Source organism: Dipteris shenzhenensis, chromosome 3 (genome assembly GCF_047967505.1).
Source record: "Dipteris shenzhenensis isolate YYH24624 ecotype China chromosome 3, Dip_SZ_1.0, whole genome shotgun sequence".
NCBI lineage: Eukaryota > Viridiplantae > Streptophyta > Polypodiopsida > Gleicheniales > Dipteridaceae > Dipteris > Dipteris shenzhenensis.
Genome location: NC_141598.1, coordinates 9,371,740 through 9,384,822, shown reverse-complemented (window position 1 = coordinate 9,384,822; position 13,083 = coordinate 9,371,740). Strand labels below are relative to the sequence as shown.

The 13,083-nt window shown below is 36.9% G+C and overlaps 1 protein-coding gene across 1 annotated transcript in view; it reads left to right on the top strand.

The window, feature by feature from the left end:
• The window catches only part of LOC147903325 (uncharacterized), a 28,057-nt gene extending 15,594 nt beyond the window's left edge, over positions 1-12,463 (top strand). Inside the window, exons 2-3 of the mRNA XM_087373104.1 lie at positions 11,227-11,685; positions 11,863-12,463. Coding sequence (XP_087229230.1) covers positions 11,227-11,685; positions 11,863-11,964 — 561 coding nt within the window. The 3' untranslated portion in view covers positions 11,965-12,463. The remainder of the gene's footprint in view (positions 1-11,226; positions 11,686-11,862) is intronic.
• Positions 12,464-13,083: the final 620 nt, after the last annotated feature.

Here is a 13,083-nt window from a genome sequence, read left to right as displayed (position 1 = left end):
TAGAATCCGAAATGCTGATAGACAACCAGTACATAACTATTCTGGCTCTCTCATGCCATCCTTTAAATGCCTGCATTTCCTGTTGATTGGGAACATTAGGAAGAACTGGTTCTTCTTCATTTCCTGTAATGAACTCCCAATAGCCTTTTCCCATAAGGAAATTCGTCATTCTAAACTTCCATGCTTGGAAGTTGTTCTTGTTAAGCTTTTTAGTGACAATCTGTGAAAGATAATCAGAGGCCATTACAGAACACTACAAAATATTCTGTCACTACAAAAAAACATAGCTTTTGCCTCACACGGGTAGATCTGCAAAACTGACGAAAGTGGTATTTGACCACATAGTCACTTCCTAGTGATGATTTTGCATCAACAGGCAACAAGCAAGATTCTGCAACTCCCAATATCTCTGCACACAGGCATACGATGCAATTTCTACGGTAACTTTTCACCGACCAGCAGAGCAATGGTCACACAGCAAAAATAGGGCCTTTTTCTGAGTGCCTGCGAAGAACTTCCGCCTTCAAAATGGGCCCCGAAATGGCCTGGAATCAGAAAAATATAGTCACACCACGAAGGGTGTTTCAATCTGAGACAATGCACTCTTGCACTTCTGGCTGTGCTACCTGCAGAGATTTGCTCCCAAACTCGAAAAAGGAAAGCTACATTGGTCCTCTTACCAAGACACCACGAACTTGGTTTGCTTTCTTGAGCTCCTTACCATGAGCAAGGCTCTGATACCATGTGAAGATAGTGGGAGAGAGGGAAGGAGCCTCACTTGCGGCTTTCTCACATACACAATGGGGGAATACACACACAGGTGGAGGCTGAAAACAGTTTTCCTCTTCTTAGTTGTGTAAGCCAAAAGAACTCTAGTACAAAGAAATAGAAGAACCCTATATCTGGGTCTCAAACCAAACTCAACTAACTAAGGTGGCATACTAACTGAGCCACGAACTAGAGTAGATAAGGATAGCTGTCATCCAGCTATTATTCGTGGGTGGTATACCAACCGCATCTGCAGCTAACAAGTTGGTGACATAAATACACAACAGTTACCCTGGCATATCACGAGTGGAGCTCGATATCTGAACAAGTAGAGATGGATTTTGTCTCATGTCTGACCCCTACAAATGAAATCATATTTGCACATCTAAGAAAGTATCACCATTATGTCCACCTTACTGAAGTCACTAATTTGAGTGCTTGCTTGTGCTAAAGTCTCCTCTCCATAGCCATTATTGTCTAATGAAACAAGATTGATATCCTAAAGGATTTATTACACGATGAGTAGTTTACCCAAAAGAAAAGAATTATGATCTCATGCTTGGCTAAGCATTAAAGACCACCAAAAAATTATCATCAAAACCAATAAATCATAGAAAAAAGAGAAAGTGAGTATCTATCATCAATGTACAGTAGAATATGGCTAATAGAAGATAACAATACTCACTCATCCATGGAAGTCAAGGCTACCTCAGAGGTTTCATTACCAAATTAGTAAGTCTTTCAAAAAAATAAAAACAGGATAAAAACCTAGAATAAATATGTCAATGAGAAGTACACCTGAGATTTCAATATAGATAGATGCATGAAAAATTACAACCTGTAGTGCCCATGAATGCCAAAACAATAGGATTGTCTGAGTTACACACATGCTAACTAACAAACCAAAAATCTACCATACCAATGGGAACATAAATATCCTTGGTGAAATTATCCATATAAAACTAAATCCAAGCAAAGTTATCTGAGTAGGAAAGAAGGAGATCACCCAATTCAAAAGCATTTCTTTGTGTTGCATGATCTCACACTTTGAGAAAGGAGAGGACAAATAGACAGTGAATCGGCTAGATGGTAGATTGAGATGAAAAGGCCACATAACAACCTAGTTCTAATTGCATGATTAGAAAGAGAGGAAAGAAAACGAATTAATGAAAAAAATATATCCAACAAATTGCAAGTCTTTCTAAAAAACATTAGAAGAGATTCACACCGCTGAGTTTGATAATTCATACAAAAGCATCCATAATTTTGTACTAATCATTATGAAGTAGTGGCAACATATTTGCACTCAATGATTGCCTTAAAATCATTATTTGAGTTGTGGTGACTAAGCATCCTATTTTATTTTTAGAAGATGATGATGCTCTTTCGCAATTCATCCAGCATGACGTAGTGTCACATAGGGGTCCTAGCATGAATCCTAAGGTTGATGTACAATCTTGAATGCTCTCTTTTGTGAGACAGATTTTGTTTATACTTGTGAATATGCTAGAACAAAGAAAATTATTACTTGTCAATGTGCAAGGGTTTTGAGACACACAAAAATGGTAACTTGTGTGTGCATATGTCAGTAAATTGTACCTTGATATAGTGGGCAGTGCAAAAGCATGATTAGCATGTGTGCATGCAGGCCAAAAAGGAAACATAATGTAGGAGAGCATTCATTTTTTGGTGAGGTTTTTGTAGTGAAACATGCTCATCAACCTATTGTGGCTTTAAATGGTAAGGAAGGTAGATGGATCATTATGCATTGTCTTGTCTAGGAGGAGATACTTGAGTTTACCTTAATTTATGTAGCCCAATTCTGTCACCATAGAGTATTTATTTGGGAGGCTAGGAGATAGTATTTATGGAGATAGCATGCTTTTATTTATGAGAATTTTAATAAAGCACCCCAACAAGGGGGTAATAAATCTAGTAACACCTGTATGCTAGCCTCCAAACATCAACATTGGTCTCAACTAATATACTAGCTGAGCCCTGCTGACCTCTGGAAGGAATCAAATTTCTAGGCTATAATTTCTAGCACAATGCACAATTATCTTATCGGGCATAGTTGGATCATTGGTACATGGTTAATATCAACCAATATGATGCCCTCACTTACTAATTATGAGTGGATCATGCTTTCTCACATGTGTATCATGCTCTATTATGGCTAAGGTTCTCCTTTCATGAGATGCCAAATGATACCCTCACTTACCAGTTGTGAGTGGATCATGCTTTCTCACATGTGTATCATGCTCTATTATGGCTAAGGTTCTCCTTTCATGAGATGCTAAATGATACCCTCACTTACCAATTGTGAGTGGATCATGCTTTCTCACATGTGTATCATGCTCTATTATGGCTGAGGTTCTCCTTTCATGAGATGCCAAATGATAGGTTACTAGATAAAAGACTCCTTATCATAAACAATAGTTATTTAGAGTATGATGTATGTAAGGAAAATGGTATGTGATGTCATTGTATCTCTTTGGAAACAATGCATGATTGATGCTCATTATACATGGAATGCCTTTTCCACTCAAATGCAATATATAATTTGTGAGTGTGCGATTACTACATGCATGACTAAAGGGAAGTAGTTGCTATGGGAAAAATAATATGACAAATTTTGAAATTTAATCAGATGTGGCATTTAGCTGAAATTGAGAGTGCATGCCTATGTTAGGCTAAGCACTTTTACAATGCAATGACAATAGAAAACTTGCCAAAATTGAAAACCAAGGCTAGGCAAAGGTTTTCTTTAACAAGGTCTATTTATCTAAAGAACCTTTTGAAAGGATGCACTATCAGAGGCACTCTAAAAACATTTGTTGAGTTTCTTTTTTTTTGGGGGGGGGGGAGTGGTTATATTAAACTTGGAATACTTTGTATATCATTAGAGTTTATCCATGAAACTTTAACTAGTCCATTAGGACTAACAGCACAAAAACCTTTCAAGAAAGTAATAGAAACAAGCAATTAAAGCACATATCAACCTTAGTTCCTACGTAGACACAAGAGGGGACATGAAAAGAAAAACTAGTAGCCTCTTCATTGAAATCTACACTCTGTGTAGTAGTAGCAGCAACAGTAGTAGGGACACCCTGTATAGGATCCAAAGACATCTCCTCAAAAGTGTGAGAAAGGGACTGAGTTGAAGGGCTAGCAACTCCTTTGCCTTGGGCAAATGAGTGCTAAGTGAAAGCACCAGCAGCCACTTTGGTGGGGTTAGTTGATGGAGATATCCTGTGAAGGTAATGGGGCAACTTGTCATGTTCTTCTGCAATAGTACACCTACTCTTGTGCTTTGCTAGATCTGCACTCAACCTTGTGTGTTCAAGATTATAAAGTCAAGTCTTCTTTTTTCCTATCTCACCATGCAGCAAACAAGGCATCCATATATGTATTTCTACATTATTATACTGAAAATTCTTTCTAGAGATCCAGATAAACCATAAAGCATGTGCCCTTATTTGGAACCAAATCTCATGCTTGCTTGAATGCATCCCCTAGCAATATAGCTTTCCAGTTGACTGACTCACCACACTCAATTTGGATGAACTTCAATACCCTTTCGGCATGAGGACAAGCAAAAAACAAGAGGAAAATATCCTCAGAAGTATCGAGGAATCTTTTACATTTCCCATCTCGCTTTCCTTTTCTGACTCCTTTGACATTAGTCCACACTACTTTGTGAAGAATGAGCCAAGACAGGTAGGACATCTTCTCATGGGCATGCTTAACCCATAGCTTGCCAAACCTTTCATACCATTTATCTTTGTTGTCCTGTAAATCCCATCTAGAGTTAAGAGTTCTAAAAAGATCATCCTTATTAGTAGCTGGAGTGGGAATAGGAAGGATTGATGAGATTTATAACTAGCCTAACTCTTTGTGAAATCTTAATACAGAGCCCCCCTTCAGGCTGCTTAAAATAAAGCCTGGATTTGGTTAGAGAGAGCAAATTCTCTCCTAATCTCCTACCATGTCTTCCATCTAAACTTCCGAAGTTGCCCCCAAGTTTGCAGACCTTTTATAAACAAGGTATTTGCCATAGCAAACTCTTCATTTGTTGAGTTTTGACACTTGATTATTATTGGGCTTCCTCGCGAGTGCAACTTGCCTGAGGTTGTGTAACTCACTTTGCTCAATAATTTTGGCATCTAGATTTCCACTGACATGAGGTACTATTAGCATGATAGGAGCTTCTATAGCATGCCTTTCTTATTCTCGGGGGGGTCACTATGTATAAACCCTCTATACCATGTGCGTTCAAGGCCTATTTCTAAAATCCCTTATCTATAAATTTTTCATTAATAAAATGTACCCCCTTTTCTATACAAATCTGTAAATTTTTCCCAAAACTATTTTAAATAGTCCCTTATGTATATTTATTTCTGTAAATTTTAGAAATAAAAAATATCCTTCTGTTGAACTCACGTGATAGGGTTACATATGATGAGTGACCCCCCCGAGTTCTTATTATGTCTTTTGCACAAGCTATATGTACTTTCACTACAAGTACAAAGCATTTGATACTGCAAAATGGGGTTTTATTTCACAAGCCATGTAACTCTTAGGATTTGGGGAAAAATATAGCATTTTATTCAGTAGCTATATCATGATAGTGAAGCTAACTACATTCTAATTGGGGGATATTTTTAATCAATGGACTCTCCATCATTGGGTAGGTCATGGACTCGGGGGGTGCACTACTAAGAAACCCTACATATCACATGCGTTCAAAGGGTATTAAAAGCCTCTCAACTAAAATTTCTCCCATAATAAAAACACCCCTCTTTACTTATGGACTAAGTGATTTTTTTCAAAATTTGAATTAAAAAACCCTTCCTATTATTGTAATTCTGTTAAATTTTTTCCAAAAGTTGGATTAAAATACCTCTCCTTTTGAATGCACATGGTATACTAAAAAAATTTAGGTGAACCCCCCGAGGTCATGGATGCCCTCTTACTACATTGTTGTAAGAAATAGTAGCCCCTCGTTCGATGCTTTGATAGATAGATTGTCTTGTGGCTATAGGTAGCTTGCAAGGTTTGGAGATTCATGGAAGAAAGAGAATGATTACACAATCTTATGCTAAGAATTCCTTCTTGATTCCTAAGAATAATGAGAAGGATCTTTCACAAATCGTGTGTGCATCATCATTATATATCATTATATGGTTTAGCTACTGGCCTACACATGAACTTTCAAATCTAAGATTCTTCCATTGCATGCTAATGAATGGCATCAGCTTTTATGGGTTGGCTACTCTCCTACATGTAAACTTTCTAAATCTAAGCATCTGCCATTGCATGCTAAAGACTGGAATCATCTTTTATGGCTTGTGAAAATTGTCTTGCTCATGCAACTTGTTTGTAATCTTGGTAAATATTTTTGACTAGAAAAAAATACTCTCTTATCTTAAATGGCATGGTCAAACACTCATATTTTATTTGGTCTAAATGCATTCATGATGTGAGATATGTGCAATCTTTTGGTATTTTAATGAGCCTATCATTTCCTTCAACGATCAAGCCATATGGACTAGGATTGCATTATTGACCTCATTGAAATTATCTTTGTTTGATGCTTTGATGTTTCCAACTAGTGACAAATGTTGATCTTATATACCACCTTAAGGACTAGGCCCTTCACTACCAAGTCTCAAGTGCTATTGGCTGATGTCATGATTGCCAAACTACACCCACTATTGGGCAATGATGACGTTAGTGGGGATGTCATAGTAGCTAGTCCTGCTATGCATCATGGAGTTTATGGTTTTCAACCTTATGAGTGACTATCATGAGATTGAAACTACACTATATTTTTTTCTAAGAAAATGATTTTGGGCATGTTCCTAGACTCATCTAAGTATCTAAAATAGAGTAGGAATTGCAACTAGACTGAAAAGCCCCAATTCATATGACCTATAGATGGATAAAATCCCCAATTTATAGTACCAGGGCCTCAATTTTAAGATAAATGAAGGGCAAATGGCCTCTGATGGTCCCCAAACTTGGTGCAAAGCTTGTAATAGCTAAGTTGTATCTAGTTTGGATGCCTCCATCTTGATTTTAGACTATTCAAATCATATTTGGTCTATGTTTTGAGATGAATTTTATGAGGTCTTCATTTTGATTTTAGGGGGAGAAAATGACTTACATGAGTTTGGGAAGGCTTGGGGCATTTTTCAAATACTTGAAGAAGTTTCCTACAAGGAAATTAAGAAGAAAATAAGAAAAATATGACAAATAAGGAAAATATGAAGGAACACATGACCATATCAATTACTAAAGAAACAAGAAAAAGAAATGCGAGCTTTAGTCTTGAGAGAGATAGCCAAATCATAGAACTAACTACAAGCATAGGGATACTCAAGGAAGTGTAGAAATCTTATTGTTATCAAATATATTTTGATTTTCATCGAAGATGCGTCCCATGAGAGGGATCCACTCATAAAGAACAATGTAGAACTTGAGATAGAAAAAGAAAATACTTGTGCAAAGAGGAAATGTCTGCATTTTCTAGTAATGACTAACATTAAAAAATAAGCTTTTGATAAGCTTCCAGTTTGATAGTTTGGAATTTGTGGCATAAAATGAAAAATAGCCCCACTTTATTATGAAGTGAAGTAGCAAGATAAAGTGAAGAAATTGTTAAAGGAACACTTTAACAAAACCTTGAATTTGAAAGACCATAGCTCAGGGAAATAGTGATGATAATGAAAATATAGATCATGATTACTCCTATCATAGCACTTATGTAAATGTTTATTCAATCATGAATTATGCCCTTATAATATACATATTCACAATGACTACAAATTATAGGGGTAAAGGAGTATGAATGGAAGGGATGCTTTCATGCTATTGGATTGTGGAAGTACCAATAATACTCAATAAATTCTAAAATATTTCAAGCTATTTAAGTGACAACTATGAATATGGAGCATTGATGCTTGGTTGAGGTTGCTAATTGAGAACTCAATATTAGCTCCAAATGTGACCAAGTTCACAATGTCAAGAAATCTTAAGGCTTTATATTTTGTAAATATGCATTTAGCCTTCTATATAATAGATATTGTAGCACCATCCCTAGATTTTAAAAAGGCCTTGGATACATCCGTTACACGTCACTTGACTGTATAATATCCTTACATATCAACTCTCATTCTATCATGTACAAGTAAAATGTGACCATTGGGTCTTAGCATGCGATTGGTTTTTGTGGCTATTCTTTTTATGATGGCTTTTGATTTTGCTCAATATTTGAAATTATTAATATTGTATTAAGATCTTGAGGGCTCTTGATATACAAAAAATAATTGGCATGAACTTTCAAGGATATTTGCCTGTGATAGACGGATCTGTAGGAGAATACCCTTACTATGTGACATTCGTATGTATGGGTCGCTTCTTCAATTGTCTAATTTTGATGTTTTCCAAATAAAACCCCTTCCAAAAAGGAAGTGAATCATTCAATCCATTTGGAGAGTGCAAAAGAATTTTGGAAAATTATCGATATATGTTTTCTATAGGTTGCAAAATAGGTACATACAATTTTAGCAAGAACTTTATAGGTATGATAACTCTCCATTTTCCTCCTTAATGTTCTTCATTAAGGAAAGTGATGGATCCTTAGTTTATGTGATAGATATAGAGATCTCAACAAACTTATTAAGTTCGTGATCATTTGGATGAGCTCAAAGGTGTGAAATAATTCACAAGAAAGAAACATAACTCATTATGGTGACAAACACACATAAATTTTCAAAAAAAAAGTGTGTTGTGTGTTTATATGCTAATATATGTAGTGCTTAGGCGAATTTCCAAACCCCCAATCTTTGTAAAACATGAGGGTTTGCAAAGCCTACATAATTTTAACTGAGTGTAGTTCAATATTTTTGTAGCATACTTAAGTTTCTTCAATTAGGGAGGAATGCCACTCAAAGAGTTAATAATTATACTCTCAACTATCCCTTAGTTTATCAACTTTACCTCTCAAGCGAAAACATTTGTCAAAGTCCTTGATTTTGCATTGGAATATAGCAGGGTAAGGATAATATTGTTATGAAGCGTTAAAAGGACTAATGTCTACAAATGTGGTACTAGTACAGATATTGTGATTAATATCTATCAAGAATAGGATTTAGGATTGTAGTACTCATTTCTAGTACGAAAAGTATCTATCAAGAAAATGATCTAGACTTATAGTACTCAATCATCTCTACTTTTCTCCTAAGGCAACTAGTATCAAATTATGTCAAGACAAAGTGTCCTCAACAAAGCATATCAAAGGGTCAATAGGAGTTTTTGGTAGATGAGGCTTATATGGTTATGCTATAGGTATGTGTGCTTCATGAAAATAGAGACTCAATTCTTGTTATGTTCTCATTCAAATTATATTCCCCTATTCCTTAGGATAAGTCATAAGTGGACTCATGTAAATAAGGATTTTTATTCCTATTGAGCATACACATATCATTGCCATTCACCAAATGGACTATGTTAGATTCATTTCCCGATGAAAGTCCTAGGCTCGAGCGGCTATCTTGGAACCCATCTATAATAAGATCACCAATCTACAACAATATCACCAAACATAGCTCCTTGTTAAGAATTTCTTGAGCTTAACATAATGTTCCAGCATTTGCATATGGGAAATTGAGACATTTAAGGTATGGAGGCACTTTTTTTTGGCTAAATAGAATATGAAATAGGTACAATAGAGGTTGAACCACTATATATATTATACAAGTTGTGGTGGAACTTAAGGGGGAACATATAGTATGTTTGAGGTATGGTATATGATACAAGATGAGGTGGAACTTAAGGCGAACATATAGTACGTTTGAGGTATGGTATATGTGTAACTCACAAGCTGAGGTGGAACTTAAGGGGGAACATATAGTATGTTTGAGGTATGGTATACGTGTACCTTACAAGTTGAGTCATATATGAATGATAAGAGATGAGGTGGAACTTAATGGGAGAGACATGGTAGTTATCTTAAGAGTTAGGCAATCTCTTCTTGATCTTAAAAGGATTATGGCCCTTTTGTGTTGGGGTATGATTGAATCAAAATACCCAAAATAGGGTGAACTAACTTAGAGTTATGTGTGTGTTATGAGGTGACTTGGGGTGTTCATAATTATGTAAAATCCCCATATAGTATATAATACATGTGTGTTCAAGGTGTATTTATAAATTAATGCTCTACCTATAGATTTTTAAAATCATTATACATGCTTTATGTTTCCAAAAGTACTTCTTTTGTATGAAAATTCTCACTTTTTAATTAAAACCCCTTCTATACATATGTTTTAAATTAACAGACCCCTTCTTGATATGGAAACTATCACTTTTAAATTAAAAAGACCTTTTTTGCATATATATAATTTCTAAAACGCCCCAAGAAATAAAATCCCTTCTCTTGAATGCATGTGTTATCATAGAATGATTGACAAGGTGGGACTAAAAACCTTTAAGTCACCATGGACAATTCAAAAAAGCATACCTATGGTGGTAATATCCTAAAAATAGAGTATAAGCACCTTCACTTTGGTGGATGCAATGCACATGGATTAGAACTTGTCTTCCAAGATTGCCATAAAAAACCATATACAACTTGGTACAAAAGGATTTTGGATGATGCAAGATCAACAATGACATTCATAATGAAGTGTCAAAAAGTTATTAGTATTTATAGACAAAATTTCAATATATTATATAGTGCTAGAATGGCTTGCTACCTATGGAATCAAGCCACTCTCACATTGATGCAATCAAAAGAAATTTTGCCTAAAAGCCCTTGTATCACAGGAGAAGAGACAAATAGTAAGCATGGTAAAGGCTACAACATTTTGGAAGGAGTGGAAGATCCACTCACTTATGCGTGAACCAAGCCTTTTGATGCCAAGATGCATTGTTTGGGAAAAGATGATGATATCGTGGGACTATGAATTAGATTGCTTGGCATGATAGGACAGAATGCACCCTTTACTCTAGCTAGATGACTACTTGTGTAGAACTAGGTCATAGGAGGTAATGGAGAACTTCAATGAGGTAGTGCATGCATATTGCCTAAATCCCTCCAATGTCGGTAGATTCATGTAGGACTTCAATGATAAGTATTGAGTTAGACAAGGGCCCTTCAATTCTCAGTAGGGTCTAAGTATGTGAAGACAATGACTCCCAACCTCCACACCTTCCTGATGCAGCCAATTGCTCCAGGACCTCCTCATTTGCTGTTGCTTCTGCTTTTGCTTCTAGGGCCATAGGGCAGGCCATTTGAATGTCATTCAACTTGTTTTTGAATACATAGTGTATCTCGTGCATTCTGCATTGTCTATTCTTTTTCTTTTTCAACAGGCAATATATCCTAGCGTTGCGTCATTTACAAATGACAGTTTGGAAAATTTCTTACTTTTGAGCTTGTCGCTGCAAGATCAGACGGACAGGTGCTCGGTTCTGACGGAGACAATGAAATATATTCGTGTCTTGCGCCAACAATTGGAAGAACTTGCATTAAAGAAGGCTAAGGTGATTGCAGAAATGGGGTTGCATAAGATAGCCGCGTCCATGCCAACCAGTGAATGCAATGTAGCGTCGGGTGAAGATGGTGGAACAACAGGAGCCGATGCAGAAGCAGAAATCGAAGTAGAAGCAGACCGAGCTTCCCAGGAGGCGACCTCTATTGAACCGACCGAAAACTTCGGCCAGGATGATGATACGTCCACGGATGTTGCTGTTCGATTTTTCGGAGGTGACGCATTCATCACCTTAAAGGCTATGAGGAAGAAGGGCGTCTGGTCAGGGCTCTTGCAGATTCTATACGACCAGAACGTGGAAGTTATCAATGCCACTCGTTCAGCAAGCCCAGAATCTGATTTTCATTGCATTCACGCAAAGGTAATCCCGGTTTTCGTGGTGCGCTTCAAATCTAATGCATGAATACAGTGAATTTCATTAATTGTAACATCAATCTACCTAATTATTAGACCACTCGCGGGATCACACTCTCAACGGTTAGTACTTTTGCCCACTGTTGTCTGCAAGGTCATTATCCAATTGAGATTGTTTTTGCAGGTTCCAAGCACCTCTCAGCTCTGCAGCTTTGAATTACAAAGAATTCTGAGCGCACTGGTACTTGCGGAGACTAAAACGATTTCGTGTCAGTCTTCTCTATGAAGTAGCGCAAGGTGTCTCCGTTATCCCGTCCCCAGACCGTATAAGACGGTTGGAATTCATTGACTAATGTGAATACTCAAAGCCAGCGAACCTGTTGTGTATCCCAGACTCATGTGAGGTGAACTCAAAGTTCCAAACTGCTTGGATAATATTAGGAATGCTGGATTATGTCAATCTTAGAAGCTAAAGTGTAATAATACTAGCCATTGAGCTGGATTACGTATCAGCGATAGGACTTCTTCCAGCGTGTCGACGAGAACCATTCTTTAGGGTTGATAGGTGTAATCCATCTCCCTCGTTGAGAATTGCAGAACACCATAAGGTACAGCGTCATGAAAATACAAGTTCTTGGATGGTCGTCACGGAACCCCCGTGGTTCTGCAAGCGGCTACTTTTCCCCCCCAAAGCTTTTAGAATGTTGTGTACATCATCTTGTAACAAAGTCGCTAATAGTGAGCTAGGAGCTCACTTCGTGGTGTCATGATCTCTATAATCTATATCGCCAATTCTCTTTTTAATATTCACTAGATATATATGTTTCAGTACCGTGGATCATGGATGTCAAATTGTTTTCCAAATGGCGCATTGTTCTAGTAGTTTTGTCTTCTCAGACACGGTATCGTATCTTTTATATTACTTAGGGTTCAGTTTTATTCATTTCACATTACGCATCCACGTATAAGTAGTAGGAGGACAGGTTGATAGGTATCGATAATCAAGATAGAGAGGGAAATCTTTCAGAGAGTGAAACGAGAGCAAATAATGGCAACTGTGACGAAACATGGACGAGCAGATGCAAGATTTCGAAGGCCGCAGGAACGGCTGGCATCTAAGTTATGGTTTTGCATTACTCACTGAAGGCTTTTTTCGCAAAGATTTTCTGAAAAATGGATTTTTTAATTCTATTGATCTCGATTATTTTTTAGTTTTTGATTATTCATACCGTTCCTCGCCACACATGCGCAACAACACAAAGCAACTATAGACGTGCTTGATAGACGTGCAAAATAGCGGGCACGTCTATAGGCATTGCTTGAATAGAGAAATTACAGGCACGTCTAATAGCGCGTCTAACAACTCATCTATTTGTACGTGTATTAACATGTCTATTAGCGCATC